General features: G+C 45.4%; 1 protein-coding gene across 2 annotated transcripts in view; it reads right to left on the bottom strand.

Moving 5' to 3' along the window:
* Positions 1-172: 172 nt before the first annotated feature.
* Positions 173-27188, bottom strand: part of bmpr1bb (bone morphogenetic protein receptor, type IBb) — a 129528-nt gene continuing 102512 nt past the window's right edge. For both annotated transcript variants that reach the window (XM_052525805.1, XM_052525804.1), the window contains 10 exons: positions 11895-12054; positions 11151-11253; positions 10455-10557; positions 8872-8968; positions 8604-8742; positions 7685-7877; positions 7099-7396; positions 6710-6885; positions 1816-1946; positions 173-1719 (listed from right to left, as the gene is read on the bottom strand). In XM_052525805.1, the coding sequence (XP_052381765.1) occupies positions 1594-1719; positions 1816-1946; positions 6710-6885; positions 7099-7396; positions 7685-7877; positions 8604-8742; positions 8872-8968; positions 10455-10557; positions 11151-11253; positions 11895-12037 (1509 nt within the window). In that variant the 5' untranslated portion in view covers positions 12038-12054 and the 3' untranslated portion in view covers positions 173-1593. The remainder of the gene's footprint in view (positions 1720-1815; positions 1947-6709; positions 6886-7098; positions 7397-7684; positions 7878-8603; positions 8743-8871; positions 8969-10454; positions 10558-11150; positions 11254-11894; positions 12055-27188) is intronic.

The following is a 27188-nucleotide window of genomic DNA, read 5'->3' as shown; positions in this document are numbered from 1 at the left end:
CATTTTGGTTGATCTTACTTGAATCTATTTATCCTGCTTTTCTCTTTGGATTCATAAGGTGTAGGATTTCCTTTAGGATTCCTGTAGGATTTTTCTGCAGTTTTCCTGTGTATGTGTGTGTTCGTTGGTGAGAGAGAGAGAAAATAGTCTAATCGAAAAGAGAGACGATATGGAGACTGACAGCATTTTATTAGGGAATGTTCTCCTGGTCCACACACACTCTCTTATACACATATATACAGATTAAATAAGGCACATGCCATAGTGGACACTCAGCGAGTTATTCTGTACACAAGTCAAAGGCAAACACCCAAAACATATTTAACATTATTATTAAGTCCATCATTATCAATACATTTCAACATTGTTATTTACAATTCAATTCTGTGAGAGGGAGAAAACGAGAATATTATAGTAGCAAGACAGCCATGAGTGAGTCCATCTTATTGGCATGACTCGGGTAGCCTGATTAGGGCAATTCCACATTAAGTAACTCAAGAGTTTTCACGTTAAAATGTATAGAAACACACAGTCACAGTCTGTTACCAAATGTAGCATCTGCACTGTTCTTCAAGTTAATGTGTTTTTGTTACATTTTTAGTGGAAGTTGATCAAATGTCTCCGCCTGTTGCATGGTTTGTTTAACTTTGCAGTCATTGGCTTTTGTTTGACATGCATTTGAAAGTAGAACATCTGATTCTCAGCATCACTCTGTTACCATGGAATTGCCCAGTAACATCACTCCCATGCTTTTTAATTAACCATCAGCTTCATCAGAATCATAACATAACGATGACCCTTTTCTCCTATCGTTAGTCCTTGAGATTAAGAGACATTTCGGGGGATTAAGAATGACTCCTTTGGATAGCCAAATGGCCAATATTGAAGCAATGTGTTTCCCTGTATGAATAGAACCAAATACCTGGGTTTGAAGATAAACAAATAGGGCCAGTTGCTGAAGCACAACGGGGGGGAAAACAGTCTTTATTTGAACTAGAAATCATAACCCGAGATAACAATGTCGTAAACATGGCATTAAGCTTCATGAACATTCTGACATTGTTCTGAAGGGTCTTGAAGGGGTTACTGTGGCTCGTTGTAATAAAATGTTACCTCGGAAACAAAACAATACTGTTATATGGCTTTAGATGGACAGAGCAGGAACTCCTCTTTCTCGTCCCTCTCTTGGCCATGAGGGGGCGGAGTGACTACTCCTCTCCTGCAGAGGGTACTCTCTGTCCTTGTGTTTTCCCCTCACTCACACAGCCACTCCGCTTTCACAGAAAGCAATGCCAGACCAGACCAGACCGGCTCAGACCAGACTGGCCCAGAACAGAAACTGCCCACTGGGACTCTCTCTGTCTTGGCAGTGGCACGGGTAAGAAGAGAGCAGATCCTGAACCTGGGAAAACCCACTCTTTCCCTCTCACTCACTCTTTCCCTCTCTCTCTCTCATTCTCATTTCTCTCACTTTCAATCTCTCTATCTCCTGCCTTGCCCTCCTCCCGTGGGCCTGGCAGAGTGGCCCTAGGCCAAGGACATGTCTCTAGGGGATGAGTGCCTCTAGGTGGCGGCAGGAGGAGCAGCAGCGTGTCACAGTTTGATGTCCTGAGACTCCGACATCTTGGCCAGGGTCTTCTTCACTCTCAGAGCAGTGAGGCGAGACGCGGGGTTGTGGGCCCAGCACTCCGTCATCAGCTTCCCCATCTGTCTGAGACACTGAACACACACACCCCGTTCAGATCAAACACAGCAGCAGATGAATGCGTATACTGAGGTCAAGCATATAACAGAATCACAAAGATTCTTCCTTACCTCATCACTGCTCCAGCGGTTGGCGAAGGAGGGTCTCTGTCTCTTGGTGCACACCACCTCCCGCATGTCTTCATAGGAGGGGTCAGAGGACACCAGGTCATGGTAGGGCAGCTGGTACTCCTCTACGATGCCTACAGGGCATGAGGCACATGGAGAGAGAGAGAGATGTTAGATCTTGACACTCATCACAAAGCCCACTGATATTGCAAACTACCGTAACAACTTTTTCATTGGCAAGATAAGCAAACTCAGGGATGACATGCCAGCAGCAAATGCTGACACTACACATCCAAGTATATCGGACCAAATTATGAAAGACAATAATTGTACTTTTGAATTCTGTAAAGTCAGTGTGGAAGAGGTGAAAAAAAGTATGGTTGTCTATCAATAATGACAGGCCACCAGGGTCTGACAATCTAGATGGAAAATGACTGAGGATAATAGCGATAATGCCACTCGATAATGCCACATCTTCAATTTAAGCCTACTAGAGAGCGTGTGCCCTCAAGCCTGGAGGGAAGCTAAAGTCATTCCTCTACCCAAGAATATTAAAGCCCCCTTTACTGGCTCAAATAGCAGACCAATCAGCCCGTTACCAACCCTTAGTAAACTTCTTGAATAAATTGTGTTTGACCAGATACAATGCTATTTAAAGTAAACAAATTGACAACAGAATTTCAGCATGTTTATAGGAAAGGACACTCAACAAGCACAGCACTTCACAAATGACTGATGATTGGCTGAGAGAAATTGATGATAAAATGATTGTGGGGGCTGCCTTGTTAGACTTCAGTGCAGCTTTTGACATTATTGATCACAGTCTGCTGCTGGAAAAGCATATGTGTTATGGCTTTACACCCCCTGCTATAATGTGGATAAAGAGTTACTTGTCTAACAGACCACAGAGGGTGTTCTTTAATGGAAGCCTATCAAATATAATACAGTAAGAATCAGAAATTCCCCAGGGTAGCTGTTTAGGCCCCTTGCTTTTTGCATTTTTTTACTAAAGACATGCCACTGACTGAGTAAAGCCAGAGTTTCTATATATGCGGATGACTAAACGATATACATGTCAGCCAGTACAGACACTGACATGACAGCAACACTCAACAAAGAGCTGCAGTTAGTTTCAGAGTGGGTGGCAAGGAATAAGTTAGCCCTAAATATTTCTAAAACTAAAAGCATTGTATTTGGAACAAAACACTCACCAAACCCTAAACCTCAACCAAATCTTGTAATAAATAATGTGGAAATTGAGAAAGTTGAGATGACTAAATTGCTTGGAGTAACACTAGATTGTATACTGTCATGGTCAAAACATATTGATGCAGTAGTAGCTAAGATGGGGAGAAGTCTGTCTATAATAAAGCGATGCTCTTAGCAACACTATCAACAAGGCAGGTCCTACAGGCCCTAGTTTTGTCACACCTTGACTACTGTTCAGTCGTGTGTCAGGTGCCACCAAAAAGGACTTTCAGAACAGGGCAGCACGGCTGACCCTCAGAACAGGGCAGCACGGCTGGCCCTCAGAACCGGGCAGCACGGCTGGCCCTCAGAACAAGGCAGCATGGCTGGCCCTCAGAACAGGGCAGCACGGCTGGCCCTCAGAACAGGGCAGCACGGCTGGCCCTTGGATGTACACAGAGAGCTAATATTAATAATATGCATGTCAATCTCTCCTGGCTGAAATCACTCCTTTTATTTATGAGAGGTATTGACATGTTGAAAGCACCGAGCTGTCTGTCTAAACTACTGGCACACAGCTCGGACACCCTTGCATACCCCACAAGACATGCCACAAGAGGTCTCTTCACAGTCCCCAAGTCCAGAACAGACTATGGGAGGCACACAGTACTACATAGAGCAATGACTACATGGAACTTTATTCCACATCAAGTAAATCATGCCAGCAGTAAAATTAGATTTTAAAAAACTGATTAAAAAAACACCTTATGGAACAGCGGGGACTGTGAAGCAACACAAACTTTGGCACACACACACACACACACACACACACACACACACACACACACACACACACACACACACACACACACACACACACACACACACACACACACACACACACACACACACACACACACACACACACACACACACACACACACACACACACACACATGGATCTAGTACTGTAGATATGTGGTAGTGGTGGAGTAGGGGCCTGAGGGCACACAGTGTGTTGTGAAATCTGTGAATGTATTGTAAATGTTCTCAAATTATATAAACTGCCTTCATTTCGCTGGACCCCAGGAAGAATAGCTGCTGCTTTGGCAGTGGCTAATGGGGATCCATAATAAATACAAAATACTGTGTCATCCCAGCTGAGAGAGTAGTAAGATGATACACAGAGTGGAAGGGGGTAAGATAACTGAACAGTAGGGGTGTAACGAAACACGTATTTATTTGGACCTCGGTTCGGTCCAAACTGTGAACCCAAATGAATACATGAGTAGAAGAAAAACATTTCAGGCTATTGCGTTAAAACAACTAGAACCTATGCGCATGTTGTAATCAAAATTCAAATCTTAATTGCCGCACTTCAAATGATCCTTTTAGCCGTGTGTGGCACAGACGCTAGGAGATATCAAATCAATGGGAAGACAGAATTAAAATGACGCAATTAATAGTTAAAAGGGGAAGGATATGCTACAACAACCAAGAGCCAACAGGTAGAGTTGTTGTTATTTGTAACTGTCAGACAGGGGGAAAGTGCATGCAGCCTCCCGAGCTAACTTAGCTAACTAACTTCTCTCGTTTTGATGCAGTCAAGACAGGTACTACCAAAGACAGTATGACGATAGGCAGAAACTGCTTCTCCAATAGAGATTCCTGATCACACTTGTAGGCGATCTCACGGCAACGCTGGCGAGCTAAGCTCGTGCGCAGAAACACCTCATCGGGTCTAACGGTCGTCATCGGGTCTAACGGTCGTCATCGGGTCTAACGGTCGTCATCGGGTCTAACGGTCGTCATCGGGTCTAACGGTCGTCATCGGGTCTAACATGTTCAACTACTTGACATTGGCTCAAATCTAGGTTGTGCCTTTAGATTGAGAGAAAATTAACATCTAAAGAAGAATTTCCCCCTTTTGTCATTGACTTCTCAAATCCCGGCCTGGTCTTCTTGGTCTGTTTCGCAAGCATTGCCGGATGTCTCGCAATATTGCGCCTCTGAGGTATGAGGATTCTGTGTTATGCACTATAGCCATTACCATATATGTGATTGAATAGTATCTGCTGTTGGCTTGTATGGATGTATGTATGTGTTATGCAACATAGCTGACTTGAAACATTGTTAACAGTTTGAGGGCCATGGGCCTTTCTCATGATGGAAAAATACAGAATAACATGAAGACAGGAACTGTGCAATGAGTTGGGGGGGGGGCACATTCAGAACGTAGTGTTGCGAGAACAAACGGTCTTTTGTTACATAACAGGAGCCAGGTGCGAGATAACGGTATCGAGCATGAGCGCATAGATATTCTTCACAGCAACAGTTACATCTATCAACTGGAGGGCCTGGGGGCCGGGACCAGCTCTACGCCAACAATCAACGATAGGCTGGGTGAGTCTAAACCACGCCCAGTCTCTACTCTGACAGGCCAGCTCGGAAGCAGGAACTATTTCTGTCAGAGTATATTTATAATATCTTTGTCAAGAACAAGTCAGTTCTCTGTTTTCCCTGCGAGGTGGGACAGAGAGCCCGTATATACGAAAATTGCATTTACCACTTATTGCTTAGCTAATAAAAAATACATAGTATACAATCGGTGACTCAATGTCATATTTATCCTGATACCAGATTCGAATTGACACAACTCTAACAGAGGTTAGAAACTCTGTATACTACGTTGGGTGACAAATAACCTAGCTATGGCAAGCTAGAAGTTTACTAGCGTGAGTCGGCTTGGTTGGTTGCCTTCTCTCTCTCAGTCTCTCCCTCCATCCTGCTTGCTCCCTGTGTCACTCGCTCACAGTACACACACCGCATAGCCACTCAACCTCAATCTCCTCTCCCTCACGTTTTATCAGCTTTAGTTAATAAAGTAGCTTAACAATTTACCTTTCTGCTGCTTCCCTCACTAGGTCTGCATCCAACAAGGTCTATACGGAATGGGATTAGCTGTCCTCGGGTCTGTTTGTAACGGGTAGCCCATATAGAGACCCGGGGTGGGTAAGCCCCAGGTCCATTTTGGAAGGAGTCCAACATTTTGGACCCATGAAGACCTCTACCCACTCTATATAAGCAAACCCAAGCCCAAGTTGTCAATTAATTGACCAATGCACCCTGTGTTGCGCTTACTACAGATAGATGGACCTCCAGGGCCACATTCAGTTGCCAAGCGTTGCAGATAGAAATGCCATGAATAGAGCTGATGTGATTCCTTATTCTATATGTCAGAATGGCATGTTTGTTCTCGACGGACTGTTTCTATCTGAACATTCCAAAACATTGCGTCCTGCTGAGTGGGAGATGAGAAGGACCGTGCTACAGACGTGCCCCCTTTATGAGAGTGTCTACAAAGTTTATATACCTGATTGTGCGCTCACCAGGCATTATATGGTTCATGATCTATTCCTGGGTTAGTTTAGCATCTTTTTCCAAATGATCAAAAATTAAGTATGTCAATTTATTTTCCCGCTGTACTGAAACGAACCGTGACCCCAAAACCGCAATAAGTACCGAACAGTGGGTTTGGTGAACAGTTACACCCCTACTGAACAGGATAGAAAAAAAACTTTAAATAAGAAACATTTTTAACTGGACAAGCATTTTGGCAAATGTCTGCATGCACATGATCAAAGATCATGTCAGTCTACTTCACATCTAAAAATGATTGTGAAGCAGAGCATTGTGGGCCGTGTCTGACCTCCAGAGACGCAGCGCCGGGCGATCTCCCAGAGGATGAGGCCGAAGCTGTACATGTCGGCCATGATGTAGGACTGAAAGTGTTTCCTGTTCAGACTCTCGTCCAGCACCTCTGGGGGCATATAGCGCTTTGTGCCCACCCTGGTGTTGGGTGGGATGTCCACCTCATTGGTGTCACTGAGAGAGGCAGGAGTAGGGAGAGAAATACCACATATTTTCATCAACATTGCATCATTAAAACGACACAGTCTTTGCATTTCTGGAACGATGCTAATTTTTACCAGAGTGAAAAGTATAGAAACATAACAAAGTAGAACAAATCTGCTCTATAAAGATGTTTTGTTTTTTCTCATGACCTGATGCATGTCAGATGTCCCTTTCCTGTCCTACCTGATGAATTTGACGGCAAGACCCAGGTCTGCGATGCAGCAGGCTCCATTCTTCTTCACCAGGATGTTTTTGCTCTTCAGGTCTCTGTGGGCGATGGCCGGCTTGCCCTGGGTGCCAAAGATCTCTGTGTGGAGGTGACAGAGGCCTGAGACTGAGGAGTAGGCCAGCCGCAGCATGGCCTTGATGTCTAGCGTGGTGGACTTCAGGTAGTCGTACAGAGAGCCACTCTCATGGTAGTCTGTGATCAGGTAGAGCTGGGTCCACGAGCCTGTTCCCTTGATGTCCGCTGCTATGAAGCCTGGGTAGGGAGGAGACAGGGGGGGGGGAGATCTTTGAGGAGATGCAAAGGGCTCGATTCAATCTGTAGCGTGGAATATCTGCGTTGTAATGCGTTTGACATTTAAAGGTAACTTCCGGTTGAGCCGACAAACACAGCGTTTACTGTGAACACGGTATCGTTGCCTTTAAATGTAAATCCCGCTACAATGCAGATCTCCCGGCTACGGATTGAATCAAGCCAAAAGACACACACATGTAGAGATGCACGCAAGGAAGCACACACACACACTCAACTCTCTGTCCTTACCCAGTATGTTCTCGTGTCTCATGAGGACAGTTTGGTAGATCTCTGTCTCTCTGAACCAGCTGGCCTCCTCGGTGGTGAAGAACACTTTGACAGCTACTCTCTCTCCTCTCCAGCGACCCATCCACACCTCCCCGTAGCGGCCCTTACCTATCTGCTTCACCATCTGAATCTGCTTGGCTATGGTGCGCTGCACCTGAGCACAGGAAAACACCCACACACCGTTGTCAGCCTCAATAAAACAATCATCGTCGTCAACAACTAAAGTGAACATGGTAATCGTCAAGATCACAATATCCTAATATCATAACCTTGATTTCTGCATCTAATTCAACATAACAAACCCACATCATAATCCTGATTTCTGCATCTCATTCAACATAACAAACCCACATCATAATCCTGATTTCTGCATCTAATTCAACATAACAAACCCACATCATAATCCTGATTTCTGCATCTAATTCAACATAACTAACCCACATCATAATCCTGATTTCTGCATCTAATTCAACATAACAAACCCACATCATAATCCTGATTTCTGCATCTAATTCAACATAACAAACCCACATCATAATCCTGATTTCTGCATCTAATTCAACATAACTAACCCACATCATAATCCTGATTTCTGCATCTAATTCAACATAACTAACCCACATCATAATCCTGATTTCTGCATCTAATTCAACATAACTAACCCACATCATAATCCTGATTTCTGCATCTCATTCAACATAACAAACCCACATCATAATCACGATTTCTGCATCTCATTCAACATAACTAACCCACATCATAATCACGATTTATGCATCTAATTCAACATAACTAACCCACTGAGAGAGTACCACTGTATTGCTGGACTGATTTTGCCATTGGTTGCTGATGTGTGTGATGTGCAGTGTTGAGCGCTCACCAGCAGGGGGAGTCCTGATCCTGATCCAGAGCTCTGGGACTGTTCTATTAGGTCCTTCAGAGACTCTCCAGGGGGAATGTAAGTCTCATCCTGCTCCAGACCAATACTGTAGTGAGGCCGGGACTCCTGACGCTTATACCTGGAAGAGACACATTGGTAAAGCCTTTAGTAATGCTACTAAGGGCTTTATCCTTCTTCTTACATTGGTCTATGTTACCAATCTCCTCAGTGGGTGAGTCGGAGTCCAAGTCCATGTGTGTTTTCTCACCTGAAGTAACAGAAGACGATGATGAGCGCCAGGATGATGCTGCAGACTGTGACAGAGATAAAGAGAGCCATGTGGTGGATACTGCTGTCCACGTAATCTACAGGAGAGAGAGAGCGAGAGAGAGAGCGAGCGAGAGAGAGAGAGGAGAAGAGAGAAAGAAGAGAGTCAGAGAGAGAGAGAGAAAAGAGAGAGAGAGAGAGAGAGAGAGAGAGAGAGAGAGAGAGAGAGAGAGAGAGAGAGAGAGAGAGAGAGAGAGAGAGAGAGAGAGAGAGAGAGAGAGAGAGAGAGAGAGAGAAAGAAGAGAGTCAGAGAGAGAGAGAGAGAGAAGAGAAAGAAGAGACTCAGAGAGAGAGAGAGAGAGAAAAAAAGAAGAGAGTCAGAGAGAGAGAGAGAGAGACAGAAGAGAGTCAGAAGAGAGTCAGAGAGAGAGAGAGAGAGAGAGAGAGAGAGAGAGAGAGAGAGAGAGAGAGAGAGAGAGAGAGAGAGAGAGAGAGAGAGAGAGAGAGAGAGAGAGAGAGAGAGAGAGAGAGAGAGAGAGAGAGAGAGAGAGAGAGAGAAAGGAGAGAGAGAGAGAAAGGAGAGAGAGAGAGAAGAGAAAGTCAGTCAGTTCACACATCCACAGAGCCAAACCTAACACTGGGGGTCAACTCAACATTACCAGTTCCTCCATTCATCTGTTTATAACAGTTTAATTCCAAACCCTGCCAAATCTCAGAGATGGGGACAAACTCTTATTTTCCACTCTCCTCCCCCACATCCCCCCTTCTCTTGTTCCTCTTTCCCCCTTCTCCCCCTCTCAGTGTGTGATCGATCATATCCCCTTCCTGAAAAAAACAGATTGGGTGTCACACTGACATCGCCACGGCAACCCCTGAGGCCCAAAGCTGCTCTGGGACTCTAGCCTTTCTGCCAGCCTCCTGTCAATCATTTACACAAACACACATACATACACATACACTTGAAGATAGACACACGCGGAAATGATCTCACGGTACAATTTGCCGCGTTTGACAAATCAATTTGTCTTTGACTAATTTCTTTGATAGATGTAACACACACACACACACACACACACACACACACACACACACACACACACACACACACACACACACACACACACACACACACACACACACACACACACACACACACACACACACACACACACACACACACACACACACACACACACACACACACACAGTGTTGGTGTCTAGCTAGAAGAGTGACAGATGGACAGATATCTCAGATCCGTAGCAGCGCAGGAAACTCAAGCAGGCCCTGGGGAGAGGCTGTCCTTTTCATTAGAGGGTGAGAGAACAAGCCAAGCCTGCCAGCTCCATTTCACCTGCCTCCCACTGTCTTCCTTCCAGCCTTCCCCTGTCTTCCCCCTGAGCAGCAAGTGCCACTCCAGCCAGCACTATACACTGTGGTTTGTAACAGTTTAAACTGTCACTACCCATCACACCCAAGTGCAGGTTGAGGGAGCCCACTCTGAAAGCCTCTTCCGCACAAGAGGACAGAGATTCCCTGTGTTGACTGGGTGGAATTCACTGTGTGTGACTGAGTGTGTTTCTTACCAGGAGCCCTCGGTGGTGGTAAAGTAGGATACAGGTCTTTATTGCAGAAGTCCTGGTCTGTACAGCACTCCAGAGCCCTCCTCTGACGGGCATTCCCTGTGTCCTGTTGTGACCCACCATAAACACACAGTTACATCTACACAACTCTAATTACTAGACAACAGTTTGAAGGACTGCAGATGCACCATCTTTATTTGTTCACTATTTTGTGGCTGGGAATGTTCCTGCACGGCAGGAAATGCAAACTTGTCGTGAACTAGAGGTTTAAAAAAGGATTCTACAATTTGTAATTTCCGCTTTAAAATATCAGACTTGATTTGCCATAACAAAAAATGTATCAATACCTACTGGTATATATAATCCACATAATTATTTACATTTCCTGTTGCTGCAGGAACAATTTCCTGCTGTTGCAAACTGGCTCAAATGAAGATACTACATCTGCATAGGGTATTTACAATGCTGCTTGTTGATGGCGAGACAAGGCTGGCCGAACACATTGCTTTCATTGTAGAGGTAGTATAGTTTGTTCAGGTCTGATTTGAAGAGATTCCTTTGAGAAGTGTAGTGAGTCATAGAGGGATGATAAGGACTTTACAAGAGCTTATAAAGCTGGTTCAACTGCACTTCTACAGTGACTGCCTGCACTTGACGGCGTTCACACACACACACACCGCACACACACTGCAGACTTACCCTGCACTGAAACTCCGAACCCACCAGCCCCAGACACCCAGAGGTCAGCACAGGGAGACTTCCCTCTTCATCTTCCACCATGGTGAAACAATAACCATCAGTCCTGAAGAGATACCGTGATCATCAACATCTGTGCCCGTTCCACTGTCAAACTTTCAACATGATATATTCATCATGACTAAAACGCACAGTGCTGAGAAGGTTGTATCGGCAACCACAATGACGTGTAATAAACACACCTAGATGTGGATGGAGAGAGTGGGCATGAATCTGTCTGTAATTATGCTTGTAATTCAATACCACATCACTGTCTGAGTTCATATGTTCCACAGTGGCTGTGGCACAGACACCAGTGTATTTTCTGTTTTACAGGACAGCGACCGATATGAGAATGGCCTCTGCTGTACACTAATTAATGCAAGCTAATTACACATTAGATATCAGATACAGTGGATTCTAAGATCGTCTGAAAAAGACATTGACCGTGTCAACAGGGTTGTAATTCTGTGGAATGTGTGCGCGTGCCTCTGTGCGCGTGCCTCTGTGCGCGTGCCTCTGTGCGCGCCTCTGTGCGCGTGCCTCTGTGCGCGCGCCTCTGTGCGCGTGCCTCTGTGCGCGCGCCTCTGTGCGTGCGCCTCTGTGCGTGCGCCTCTGTGCGTGCGCCTCTGTGCGTGTGCCTCTGTGCGTGTGCCTCTGTGCGCGTGCCTCTGTGCGCGTGCCTCTGTGCGGTCGTGTGAATCATACCTGCAGGTATTGTTGGTCGAGTCTTCAGGACAGTGGTGGTAACAGTGGCACCAGAGGATCCTCTGTGTTGGAACCGGGGCTGTACTCCCACCGTTCTCCCACCTACTGTCTGACCGGTCTCTCCCAGGGCTCCTCAGTAACATGGTGTCCAACACGTTGGCTACAGGGACACGAAGAGGACAGAGCAGGTTTATTAGTCCCAGGACCAGGACAGACCAAACACAGTTATATCACAGAGAGAGGACAGAGCAGGTTTATTAGTCCCAGGACAGACCAAACACAGTTATATCACAGAGAGAGGACAGAGCAGGTTTATTAGTCCCAGGACAGACCAAACACAGTTATATCACAGAGAGAGGACAGAGCAGGTTTATTAGTCCCAGGACAGACCAAACACAGTTATATCACAGAGAGAGGACAGAGTAGGTTTATTAGTCCCAGGACAGACCAAACACAGTTATATCACAGAGAGAGGACAGAGCAGGTTTATTAGTCCCAGGACAGACCAAACACAGTTATATCACAGAGAGAGGACAGAGCAGGTTTATTAGTCCCAGGACAGACCAAACACAGTTATATCACAGAGAGAGGACAGAGCAGGTTTATTAGTCCCAGGACAGACCAAACACAGTTATATCACAGAGAGAGGACAGAGCAGGTTTATTAGTCCCAGGACAGACCAAACACAGTTATATCACAGAGAGAGGACAGAGCAGGTTTATTAGTCCCAGGACAGACCAAACACAGTTATATCACAGAGAGAGGACAGAGCAGGTTTATTAGTCCCAGGACAGACCAAACACAGTTATATCACAGAGAGAGGACAGAGCAGGTTTATTAGTCCCAGGACAGACCAAACACAGTTATATCACAGAGAGAGGACAGAGCAGGTTTATTAGTCCCAGGACAGACCAAACACAGTTATATCACAGAGAGAGGACAGAGCAGGTTTATTAGTCCCAGGACAGACCAAACACAGTTATATCACAGAGAGAGGACAGAGCAGGTTTATTAGTCCCAGGACAGACCAAACACAGTTATATCACAGAGAGAGGACAGAGCAGGTTTATTAGTCCCAGGACAGACCAAACACAGTTATATCACAGAGAGAGGACAGAGCAGGTTTATTAGTCCCAGGACAGACCAAACACAGTTATATCACAGAGAGAGGACAGAGCAGGTTTATTAGTCCCAGGACAGACCAAACACAGTTATATCACAGAGAGAGGACAGAGCAGGTTTATTAGTCCCAGGACAGACCAAACACAGTTATATCACAGAGAGAGGACAGAGCAGGTTTATTAGTCCCAGGACAGACCAAACACAGTTATATCACAGAGAGAGGACAGAGCAGGTTTATTAGTCCCAGGACAGACCAAACACAGTTATATCACAGAGAGAGGACAGAGCAGGTTTATTAGTCCCAGGACAGACCAAACACAGTTATATCACAGAGAGAGGACAGAGCAGGTTTATTAGTCCCAGGACAGACCAAACACAGTTATATCACAGAGAGAGGACAGAGCAGGTTTATTAGTCCCAGGACAGACCAAACACAGTTATATCACAGAGAGAGGACAGAGCAGGTTTATTAGTCCCAGGACAGACCAAACACAGTTATATCACAGAGAGAGGACAGAGCAGGTTTATTAGTCCCAGGACAGACCAAACACAGTTATATCACAGAGAGAGGACAGAGCAGGTTTATTAGTCCCAGGACAGACCAAACACAGTTATATCACAGAGAGAGGACAGAGCAGGTTTATTAGTCCCAGGACAGACCAAACACAGTTATATCACAGAGAGAGGACAGAGCAGGTTTTATTAGTCCCAGGACAGACCAAACACAGTTATATCACAGAGAGAGGACAGAGCAGGTTTATTAGTCCCAGGACAGACCAAACACAGTTATATCACAGAGAGAGGACAGAGCAGGTTTATTAGTCCCAGGACAGACCAAACACAGTTATATCACAGAGAGAGGACAGAGCAGGTTTATTAGTCCCAGGACAGACCAAACACAGTTATATCACAGAGAGAGGACAGAGCAGGTTTATTAGTCCCAGGACAGACCAAACACAGTTATATCACAGAGAGAGGACAGAGCAGGTTTATTAGTCCCAGGACAGACCAAACACAGTTATATCACAGAGAGAGGACAGAGCAGGTTTATTAGTCCCAGGACAGACCAAACACAGTTATATCACAGAGAGAGGACAGAGCAGGTTTATTAGTCCCAGGACAGACCAAACACAGTTATATCACAGAGAGAGGACAGAGCAGGTTTATTAGTCCCAGGACAGACCAAACACAGTTATATCACAGAGAGAGGACAGAGCAGGTTTATTAGTCCCAGGACAGACCAAACACAGTTATATCAGACCAAACACAGTTATATCACAGAGAGAGGACAGAGCAGGTTTATTAGTCCCAGGACAGACCAAACACAGTTATATCACAGAGAGAGGACAGAGCAGGTTTATTAGTCCCAGGACAGACCAAACACAGTTATATCACAGAGAGAGGACAGAGCAGGTTTATTAGTCCCAGGACAGACCAAACACAGTTATATCACAGAGAGAGGACAGAGCAGGTTTATTAGTCCCAGGACAGACCAAACACAGTTATATCACAGAGAGAGGACAGAGCAGGTTTATTAGTCCCAGGACAGACCAAACACAGTTATATCACAGAGAGAGGACAGAGCAGGTTTATTAGTCCCAGGACAGACCAAACACAGTTATATCACAGAGAGAGGACAGAGCAGGTTTATTAGTCCCAGGACAGACCAAACACAGTTATATCACAGAGAGAGGACAGAGCAGGTTTATTAGTCCCAGGACAGACCAAACACAGTTATATCACAGAGAGAGGACAGAGCAGGTTTATTAGTCCCAGGACAGACCAAACACAGTTATATCACAGAGAGAGGACAGAGCAGGTTTATTAGTCCCAGGACAGACCAAACACAGTTATATCACAGAGAGAGGACAGAGCAGGTTTATTAGTCCCAGGACAGACCAAACACAGTTATATCACAGAGAGAGGACAGAGCAGGTTTATTAGTCCCAGGACAGACCAAACACAGTTATATCACAGAGAGAGGACAGAGCAGGTTTATTAGTCCCAGGACAGACCAAACACAGTTATATCACAGAGAGAGGACAGAGCAGGTTTATTAGTCCCAGGACAGACCAAACACAGTTATATCACAGAGAGAGGACAGAGCAGGTTTATTAGTCCCAGGACAGACCAAACACAGTTATATCACAGAGAGAGGACAGAGCAGGTTTATTAGTCCCAGGACAGACCAAACACAGTTATATCACAGAGAGAGGACAGAGCAGGTTTATTAGTCCCAGGACAGACCAAACACAGTTATATCACAGAGAGAGGACAGAGCAGGTTCAAGAGAGGAGGACAGACAGGTTTATTAGTCCCAGGACAGACCAAACACAGTTATATCACAGAGAGAGGACAGAGCAGGTTTATTAGTCCCAGGACAGACCAAACACAGTTATATCACAGAGAGAGGACAGAGCAGGTTTATTAGTCCCAGGACAGACCAAACACAGTTATATCACAGAGAGAGGACAGAGCAGGTTTATTAGTCCCAGGACAGACCAAACACAGTTATATCACAGAGAGAGGACAGAGCAGGTTTATTAGTCCCAGGACAGACCAAACACAGTTATATCACAGAGAGAGGACAGAGCAGGTTTATTAGTCCCAGGACAGACCAAACACAGTTATATCACAGAGAGAGGACAGAGCAGGTTTATTAGTCCCAGGACAGACCAAACACAGTTATATCACAGAGAGAGGACAGAGCAGGTTTATTAGTCCCAGGACAGACCAAACACAGTTATATCACAGAGAGAGGACAGAGCAGGTTTATTAGTCCCAGGACAGACCAAACACAGTTATATCACAGAGAGAGGACAGAGCAGGTTTATTAGTCCCAGGACAGACCAAACACAGTTATATCACAGAGAGAGGACAGAGCAGGTTTATTAGTCCCAGGACAGACCAAACACAGTTATATCACAGAGAGAGGACAGAGCAGGTTTATTAGTCCCAGGACAGACCAAACACAGTTATATCACAGAGAGAGGACAGAGCAGGTTTATTAGTCCCAGGACAGACCAAACACAGTTATATCACAGAGAGAGGACAGAGCAGGTTTATTAGTCCCAGGACAGACCAAACACAGTTATATCACAGAGAGAGGACAGAGCAGGTTTATTAGTCCCAGGACAGACCAAACACAGTTATATCACAGAGAGAGGACAGAGCAGGTTTATTAGTCCCAGGACAGACCAAACACAGTTATATCACAGAGAGAGGACAGAGCAGGTTTATTAGTCCCAGGACAGACCAAACACAGTTATATCACAGAGAGAGGACAGAGCAGGTTTATTAGTCCCAGGACAGACCAAACACAGTTATATCACAGAGAGAGGACAGAGCAGGTTTATTAGTCCCAGGACAGACCAAACACAGTTATATCACAGAGAGAGGACAGAGCAGGTTTATTAGTCCCAGGACAGACCAAACACAGTTATATCACAGAGAGAGGACAGAGCAGGTTTATTAGTCCCAGGACAGACCAAACACAGTTATATCACAGAGAGAGGACAGAGCAGGTTTATTAGTCCCAGGACAGACCAAACACAGTTATATCACAGAGAGAGGACAGAGCAGGTTTATTAGTCCCAGGACAGACCAAACACAGTTATATCACAGAGAGAGGACAGAGCAGGTTTATTAGTCCCAGGACAGACCAAACACAGTTATATCACAGAGAGAGGACAGAGCAGGTTTATTAGTCCCAGGACAGACCAAACACAGTTATATCACAGAGAGAGGACAGAGCAGGTTTATTAGTCCCAGGACAGACCAAACACAGTTATATCACAGAGAGAGGACAGAGCAGGTTTATTAGTCCCAGGACAGACCAAACACAGTTATATCACAGAGAGAGGACAGAGCAGGTTTATTAGTCCCAGGACAGACCAAACACAGTTATATCACAGAGAGAGGACAGAGCAGGTTTATTAGTCCCAGGACAGACCAAACACAGTTATATCACAGAGAGAGGACAGAGCAGGTTTATTAGTCCCAGGACAGACCAAACACAGTTATATCACAGAGAGAGGACAGAGCAGGTTTATTAGTCCCAGGACAGACCAAACACAGTTATATCACAGAGAGAGGACAGAGCAGGTTTATTAGTCCCAGGACAGACCAAACACAGTTATATCACAGAGAGAGGACAGAGCAGGTTTATTAGTCCCAGGACAGACCAAACACAGTTATATCACAGAGAGGACAGAGCAGGTTTATTAGTCCCAGGACAGACCAAACACAGTTATATCACAGAGAGAGGACAGAGCAGGTTTATTAGTCCCAGGACAGACCAAACACAGTTATATCACAGAGAGAGGACAGAGCAGGTTTATTAGTCCCAGGACAGACCAAACACAGTTATATCACAGAGAGAGGACAGAGCAGGTTTATTAGTCCCAGGACAGACCAAACACAGTTATATCACAGAGAGAGGACAGAGCAGGTTTATTAGTCCCAGGACAGACCAAACACAGTTATATCACAGAGAGAGGACAGAGCAGGTTTATTAGTCCCAGGACAGACCAAACACAGTTATATCACAGAGAGAGGACAGAGCAGGTTTATTAGTCCCAGGACAGACCAAACACAGTTATATCACAGAGAGAGGACAGAGCAGGTTTATTAGTCCCAGGACAGACCAAACACAGTTATATCACAGAGAGAGGACAGAGCAGGTTTATTAGTCCCAGGACAGACCAAACACAGTTATATCACAGAGAGAGGACAGAGCAGGTTTATTAGTCCCAGGACAGACCAAACACAGTTATATCACAGAGAGAGGACAGAGCAGGTTTATTAGTCCCAGGACAGACCAAACACAGTTATATCACAGAGAGAGGACAGAGCAGGTTTATTAGTCCCAGGACAGACCAAACACAGTTATATCACAGAGAGAGGACAGAGCAGGTTTATTAGTCCCAGGACAGACCAAACACAGTTATATCACAGAGAGAGGACAGAGCAGGTTTATTAGTCCCAGGACAGACCAAACACAGTTATATCACAGAGAGAGGACAGAGCAGGTTTATTAGTCCCAGGACAGACCAAACACAGTTATATCACAGAGAGAGGACAGAGCAGGTTTATTAGTCCCAGGACAGACCAAACACAGTTATATCACAGAGAGAGGACAGAGCAGGTTTATTAGTCCCAGGACAGACCAAACACAGTTATATCACAGAGAGGACAGAGCAGGTTTATTAGTCCCAGGACAGACCAAACACAGTTATATCACAGAGAGAGGACAGAGCAGGTTTATTAGTCCCAGGACAGACCAAACACAGCAGGTTTATTAGTCCCAGGACAGACCAGAACACATATCACAGAGAGAGGACAGAGCAGGTTTATTAGTCCCAGGACAGACCAAACACAGTTATATCACAGAGAGAGGACAGAGCAGGTTTATTAGTCCCAGGACAGACCAAACACAGTTATATCACAGAGAGAGGACAGAGCAGGTTTATTAGTCCCAGGACAGACCAAACACAGTTATATCACAGAGAGAGGACAGAGCAGGTTTATTAGTCCCAGGACAGACCAAACACAGTTATATCACAGAGAGAGGACAGAGCAGGTTTATTAGTCCCAGGACAGACCAAACACAGTTATATCACAGAGAGGACAGAGCAGGTTTATTAGTCCCAGGACAGACCAAACACAGTTATATCACAGAGAGAGGACAGAGCAGGTTTATTAGTCCCAGGACAGACCAAACACAGTTATATCACAGAGAGAGGACAGAGCAGGTTTATTAGTCCCAGGACAGACCAAACACAGTTATATCACAGAGAGAGGACAGAGCAGGTTTATTAGTCCCAGGACAGACCAAACACAGTTATATCACAGAGAGGACAGAGCAGGTTTATTAGTCCCAGGACAGACCAAACACAGTTATATCACAGAGAGAGGACAGAGCAGGTTTATTAGTCCCAGGACAGACCAAACACAGTTATATCACAGAGAGAGGACAGAGCAGGTTTATTAGTCCCAGGACAGACCAAACACAGTTATATCACAGAGAGAGGACAGAGCAGGTTTATTAGTCCCAGGACAGACCAAACACAGTTATATCACAGAGAGAGGACAGAGCAGGTTTATTAGTCCCAGGACAGACCAAACACAGTTATATCACAGAGAGAGGACAGAGCAGGTTTATTAGTCCCAGGACAGACCAAACACAGTTATATCACAGAGAGAGGACAGAGCAGGTTTATTAGTCCCAGGACAGACCAAACACAGTTATATCACAGAGAGAGGACAGAGCAGGTTTATTAGTCCCAGGACAGACCAAACACAGTTATATCACAGAGAGAGGACAGAGCAGGTTTATTAGTCCCAGGACAGACCAAACACAGTTATATCACAGAGAGAGGACAGAGCAGGTTTATTAGTCCCAGGACAGACCAAACACAGTTATATCACAGAGAGAGGACAGAGCAGGTTTATTAGTCCCAGGACAGACCAAACACAGTTATATCACAGAGAGAGGACAGAGCAGGTTTATTAGTCCCAGGACAGACCAAACACAGTTATATCACAGAGAGAGGACAGAGCAGGTTTATTAGTCCCAGGACAGACCAAACACAGTTATATCACAGAGAGAGGAAACACAGTCCCAGGACAGACCAAACACATTTATATCACAGAGAGAGGACAGAGCAGGTTTATTAGTCCCAGGACAGACCAAACACAGTTATATCACAGAGAGAGGACAGAGCAGGTTTATTAGTCCCAGGACAGACCAAACACAGTTATATCACAGAGAGAGGACAGAGCAGGTTTATTAGTCCCAGGACAGACCAAACACAGTTATATCACAGAGAGAGGACAGAGCAGGTTTATTAGTCCCAGGACAGACCAAACACAGTTATATGGACACCGTGTCATTCAAACAGCTGCACCTACCTTGTAGTTAAACTTAAGTGCATACATAACTGAGGTAAATTCAAATTAAATCAAAGCTAGCAAAGTGACATTTTCTCCACTCTTCAACTCCCTCTTTCCAGACATGCTTGAAAAATCTAAATGCCTTGGCAACGTCACCATAGTAACGTAGCCACAGAAACGGTAACCGTGTCTGGTGAAAGCTACCCTTCTGTTCTGTTCTGGCCTCAACTCAATGTACCTGCCTGAGACTGGAACAACACTGGTACACTTAATACCCTCACAAGAAAGAGCTTTTTGTGCTCTGTGTGTGTGTGTGTGTGTGTGTGTGTGTGTGTGTGTGTGTGTGTGTGTGTGTGTGTGTGTGTGTGTGTGTGTGTGTGTGTGTGTGTGTGTGTGTGTGTGTGTGTGTGTGTGTGTGTGTGTGTGTGTGTGTGTGTGTGTCTCAGTCTCGACAGCAGTTCTGGAACGAGTGTGTGGCATGTCGTTTTAATATCCAAGGCCATATATCTCACCCTGGTTTTGGCAGAGCAGCCCAACAGAACCCTCGTGGCTACACGTTTGTGTGCCTCGATATTTTGGGAGTATGTGTGTTTACAATGTTATAAAGCCCTCCAAAGTATACTCATACTTCACTGTCAGTCGGAGCAGTATCCCCTATACATGAATGAATACAAATCAATACAGCTGTAAAAATGATCGGTGGATACGTGTAAATATGTTGTTGGAGACCACCTCATTAAGTTGGTATTGTATATACCAGCTCTGTTTTGGTACACCTTCCCAGTCCCAACCATCCTGCCTCAGAGAGAGACACTGTGAAAGGACTCAGACAGTGTTACTGTGGGTTAGCCAGAAGAGACCAGCTATGCCCTCACACGTGTTTCATTCCCACTACAATAACAGCTCAGGGCAGGCTCAACCGCAGAGCAAAACAAGGTTCTGCTCATATACTTTACTAGAAAAACTGGGTGCTCGTGTTACCAGCACACTTCGCCTTTTCCGTCTAGCCTTTCACCCATTGAGCCTGCTTCACCAGAGAGAGGAAGGAAGAGGGCTCAGCGCTCAGAGCACCTTGACTAGTGACTATGGCAACCTTGAGAGAAGCAGTCATAAGTCTATATTATACCGTGTTAAAGAGATTCTGCAGTACTTTTGTATACTTATTACTAAGCCAGTAGTTCTGAAAGTAGCACTCATGAGCCAAAAGTGGTCCCTGGAAATTGCGTACTACGTCATGTCATCGCTCGATCTCTCTCTCTGCTGTGTACACTGAGCCGTGGGCCCGTGCTGCAGCCTCATTGTGTAACGCGGATCATTACACAGGTGCACCTTGTGCTTGGGACAATAAAAGGCCACCGTTTTGTCATCCGGCTTCCTCACCTGCTGGGTCATCTGGGGGTCTGGCTCCCCAGTGTGTGGCCCTACACCCTCCAAGGCCCACCCATGGCTGCACCCCTGCCAAGTCATGGGAAATACATAAATTAGGGCCTAATTCATCTATTTCAATTGACTGATTTCTTTATATGCAACTCAGTCAATTTGAAACTGTTGCATTTCCATTTTTGTTCAGTATATAAACTACACATTGACACATCAAGCCCAAAGCAGGAGGTTTAACAATGACTTTCTTAGTCACCAAAGTGCCGGAGCATGTCTTTAAAAAAGTGTCATACGAGTGACAATAAACACAAAGATGTCATGACAGATAACAACACAGAGCAAACAGACATTCTGCAGGCTATGCTCTATAATAAGCGCCACATCATTGTACTACTGTAAACCACTGCAATGACGAACCGAGACTTAAATGGTCACTGTTTGTGCTCCATGGCAATGCTATTAGGAGGAGCAGTGAACTTCAGTCAACCAGGACATTCAACAACACAGATCCCAAACCCACATCCCCACTCCAGCCAGCCGTACAGTAATACACGTGTATTTACTTGCACTGAGGTAAATATTGTTTTCCGCACCACCTCGACTCTGAAAGTGTTAACAGAACAAGTCAGACCAGTGTGTTTTTATACAGCTGCATATACACACATCTAATCAATCCACTAGTGTTTTGATGGCGAGAAATGTCCAGTTTTATGTGCCAGTATTATAGTCTTGGGGTCCGCTTCGCATCCCGAGTAGATACCTGACAGAGGTGGACCCAAACAAATCCAAGACAGTGGAACTTTACTCAACACTTCTACATTTACATTTAAGTCATTTAGCAGACGCTCTTATCCAGAGCGACTTACAAATTGGTGCATTCACCTTATGACATCCAGTGGAACAGCCACTTTACAATAGTGCATCTAAATCTTTTAAGGGGGGGGGGGGTGAGAAGGATTACTTTATCCTATCCTAGGTATTCCTTAAAGAGGTGGGGTTTCAGGTGTCTCCGGAAGGTGGAAGGTGGAAGGTGGTGAGTGACTCCGCTGTCCTGGCGTCGTGAGGGAGTGTGTTCCACCATTGGGGAGCCAGAGCAGCGAACAGTTTTGACTGGGCTGAGCGGGAACTGTACTTCCTCAGTGGTAGGGAGGCGAGCAGGCCAGAGGTGGATGAACGCAGTGCCCTTGTTTGGGTGTAGGGCCTGATCAGAGCCTGGAGGTACTGAGGTGCCGTTCCCCTCATAGCTCCGTAGGCAAGCACCATGGTCTTGTAGCGGATGCGAGCTTCAACTGGAAGCCAGTGGAGAGAGCGGAGGAGCGGGGTTCTATAGACACTTCAAATCCTACTGAACTCTATTATCAGACAGCCCACTATTCAATACAGTAAGTACTGTACAGCTGGACCAATGGACCCTTGTGGCAAGAGAGCTAATCAGATGAGAGAGCAGGGTAGTATGGGAGGAGATTGATTAGTTAGTGTCTGTCTGGATGGAGGATCCGGGTGAATCTCTCTCTCCACCTGAACCCTCTCTCCTCATCTCGCTCTGTGTGTGTAAAAAGACACAGATAGTCACAGTTTGCTACACAGATAGTCCAGGGGTAATCAGTCTGGTAACTACTAGGCTACATCTAACCAACACACTCGGTCAGTTCATCAAGTCAGAACTGGAGGTGTACAGCCCTGGTACGGTGTGTCGCAAGGACTAACTGTAACCGTTGAGAACAGCTTGTAAGTGTTCCAACGTGTGTGTGTGTGTGCGTGCGCCCGCATGCGCGTGCGTGTGCGTGTGCGTGTGTGTGTGTGTGTGCGTGTGCGTGTGCGTGTGTGTGTGTGCGTGCGTGAGTGAGAGAGAGATTAATGAGTGCTGCCGAGTCAGAAGAGAGCAGAGCAGACACAACCAGTCAGTTTGTTCCTTTAAGAGCAGCACACTCCGTCCACTCTAATCTAACCACCCTGACAGAGGAGGGGTCTGGGCCCATGGCTGCACTGACTATCACACATTCCTTCTCGTGTGTATCTGTTGTGCAAATGTGGAAAAACACACACGTTTTACGAGTTCATCAGTGGCGTGACTCTGTCCAGATCGTTTAAAAACAAAAATAGAAACTCACATAAAGGCAGAACAGAGGGAACAGAATGGACAAAGACTCCCCTTTTCCACTGCAGCAGACCGGCTACAGGAAAGCTCCATCCTTCCAAGCCACTGTTGTCATTTTTCTTGTGAGGGAAAGAGAATCCCCCTTTGGAGGTAAACAGAGAAAATCCCAGACCCCGGGGCCAGTGGCTTGGTGTAAATCCACAGGCTGGGAGAGCTGCTTAGTCTCTCACTAAGATCCATTAAAACACCCACTACCTCTCTCCATGTAGAGTCAACTTCCCTCTAACTCCCCTCTCCTAATGGAGTCACAGAGTGATGCAGGGCTGCTGTTATTTCGGGGAGGGAGAAATAGAAGAGGGTCTATGCCAACCCCTGGTCCTCTAACCCCTAAGCAGCCTTTCTGCCCTTGGGGAGACGAGTTTCCCTATTTGATCAGACCCATGGCCTGGCATTGGGCTCATACAGGCCTGGCCCCTGATATAGTTTGTTTTTAGAGGCCAACACAGAGCATATGGGGTGTAGACACAGGATGGGGGAGACTCCATATCTGTTACATGATTCCTGTTTAATACACACTCCTCTAACAAAGAGATTGATTCTATATCTCTCTATTTTCACTCATGTTTATAGTATTGAAATGCGTAGCGTGTAAAAATCGTCTGTCCTCAGTTGCAACATTCACTAATGAGTTCCATATTGCCTCTGGAAGCAATGTCAGCACAATAGCTGTTTCGTCGGGAGCTTCATGAAATGGGTTTCTATGGCCGTGCAGCCGCACACAAGCCTAAGATCATAATGCGCAACGCCAAGCGTCGGCTGGATTGGACTCTGGAGCAGTGGAAACGTGTTCTCTGGAGTGATGAATCACGCTTTACCATCTGGCAGTCCGATGGACACATCTGGGTTTGGTGGATGCCAGGAGAAAGCATATATCGGCGTACACATCACAGACAAACTGAAATGGTCCACCCACACAGACAGCGTGGTGAAGAAGGTGCAACAGCGCCTCTTCAACCTCAGGAGACTGAAGAAATTTGGCTTGTCACCAAAAACACTCACAAACTTTTACAGATGCACAATCGAGAGCATCCTGTCGGGCTGTATCACTGCCCGGTACGGCAACTGCTCCACCCACAACCGCAAGGCTCTCCAGAGGGGAGTGAGGTCTGCTCAACGCATCACAGGGGGCAAACTACCAGCCCTCCAAGACACTTACATCACCCGATGTCACAGGAAGGCCAAAAAGATCAAGGACAACAACCACCCGAGCCACTGCCTGTTCACCCCGCTATCATCCAGAAGGCGAAGTCAGTACAGGTGCATCAAAGCTGGGACCGAGAGACTGAAAAACAGCTTTTTATCTCAAGGCCATCAGACTGTTAAACAGCCATCACTAACATTGAGTGGCTACTGCCAACATACTGACTCAAATCTCTAGCCACTTTAATCATACAAAATTGGATGTAAGAAATGTATCACTAGTCATTTTAAACAATGCCACTTTATATAATGTTTACATACCCTACATTACTCATCTCATATGTATATACTGTACTCTATACCATCTACTGCATCCTGCCTATGCCGTTCGGCCATCGCTCATCCATATAATTATATGTACATATTCTTATTCATTCCGGTAGTTGTGAAATTGTTAGATTACTTGTTAGATATTACTGCATGGTCGGAACTAGAAGCACAAGCATTTCACTACACTCACATTAACATCTGCTAACCATGTGTATGTGACCAATACATTTGATTTGATTTGATTTCAATGTAACCGTTTAGTCATGGTAATTAGGCTTCTACAAGCTCTGATGCTGCTGATGGTCATTAGTAGCCTACCAAACCTGGTACTCAGCACTCTACCTTTAATCACTCTGACATCAATGTAAATGTCATCGAAAATCTAATCAAACACTTAATGAGAGCCCATGAGCTCATGTTGCACAACATTTCTATAGGCTATGCAATTGTGTGAGAAAACAGTTTTGATGGCCTCTATTAAAAAGAGAAGGATCCCATCATATTATCACTTGTGAATGATGCCCAGCTTAAGGCAAGAAACAGGGCATGCTCCCCCCCCCCCGACTTATTCAAATTATAGTCGCACACCTCATGAAGCCCTTGTGCATTTATGGTTTTTATTTTTTTAAATTTAAAATAAAAAAAATCTGATTTATTTTACCCCCTTTTCTCCCCAATTTTGTGGTATCCAATTGTTAGTAATTCCTATCTTGTCTCATCGCTACAACTCCCGTATGGGCTCAGAAGAGACGAAGATCGAAAGCCAGGCGTCCTCCGAAACACAACCCAACCAAGCCGCACTGCTTCTTAACACAGCGCGCCTCCAACCCGGAAGCCAGCCGCACCAATGTGTCAGAGGAAACACTGTGCACCTGGCTACCTTTGTTAGCACGCACTGTGCCCGGCCCACCACAGGAGTTGCTGGTGCGCGATGAGACAAGGATATCCCTACCGGCCAAACCCTCCCTAACCCGGACGACACTAGGCCAATTCTGCGTCGCCCCACGGACCTCTAGCGCTGCGATGCAGTGCCCTAGACCACTGCGCCACCCGGGAGGCCCTCGCATTTATGCTTTGATAAGGTTTGTATAACAACCTGATGTGTCTGTCTTCACTTGTAGCCTGTGAGAAAGATGAGTTCCATGTGGGTGCGAGGTGCTTCCGGGAGAAGAGAATTATAATGATTATATTCCGCCCAATGGCACAAAGGCCACTGGCAGCAAAATGCATGGATTATTTTAGGGGGCATTACATCCACACAAAGGGGATGCAGCCGGGAAATGATCAGGTGCTTGTGAAATCGTGAATGAGAGACCGATGAAGTGTGTACAGCCTAAACAAGAAACAAAGCTGAGCTCATGTGTCACTACTTCCGCCGAAGTTGGCTCCCCTGCCTGTTCGGGTGGTGCTCGGCGGTCGTCGTCACCGTCCTACTAGCCGCTACCGATCCCTTTTTCGTTTGTCTGTTGGTTTTGTCTTATTAGTTTCACCTGTGTGTATTTTGGTTTAATTAGCTTCCCTATATGTAGTAGTTTGACCCGCCCTTGTTTTGTGCGGGATTGTCTTTTGTTACGTGTGTACATATTAGGTCGTGGTGTATTTTGTTTTCTATACTGGACACCATGTGGTTTTGGGTTGTCTGGTATAGTGTCCTGCGCCCTGTATTTTATTGGGCTTATCAGTTTGGTGTGCAATAGTAAAGCACTTTACTCCGTTACTCTCTCTCTGCGTCTGATTCCTGCACACACACCTAGTCCTGCGTGACATTATGGCTTTCAAAAAAAATGTCAAATCATCATTAGAAATGCATCATGCAGCCTTAGAATGTATTTAACATCTTAACATATAGCCCAATATTTGTATCACAACTAATAGTTACATGAATAACTCTAAATGAAGCATATAGGAGGACCTGTTTCTTTGTTAACCACTCAACACAGAATAGACACATGTGCGCACTCCCTCAAAACATTCTATTTTATTCAGCTATGTTCAATTGTATTCTTCATACTATAAAATAATATAAAAATAATCCCACAGAATTCTAAGCAAATCTTGACTGCTAAATTAACTAGTGTAGCTCACAGCCATATGGCATAGACAGGTCAGGGCCTAACATCAGGACAACTCAGAGGATGCTATTATGTTCTTCTGAAATATAATACATTTTCTTCATATCATATCATTTGTAGTGATTGGGTGTAGTGATACACCATCCAAAGTGTAATTAATAACGTCACCATGCTCAAAGGGATATTTAATGTCTGCTT

Source organism: Oncorhynchus keta, chromosome 9 (assembly GCF_023373465.1).
Source record: "Oncorhynchus keta strain PuntledgeMale-10-30-2019 chromosome 9, Oket_V2, whole genome shotgun sequence".
NCBI classification, from domain to species: domain Eukaryota; kingdom Metazoa; phylum Chordata; class Actinopteri; order Salmoniformes; family Salmonidae; genus Oncorhynchus; species Oncorhynchus keta.
Note: the sequence above shows the minus strand (reverse complement) of the source record. Positions and strands in the feature narration are given on the sequence as shown.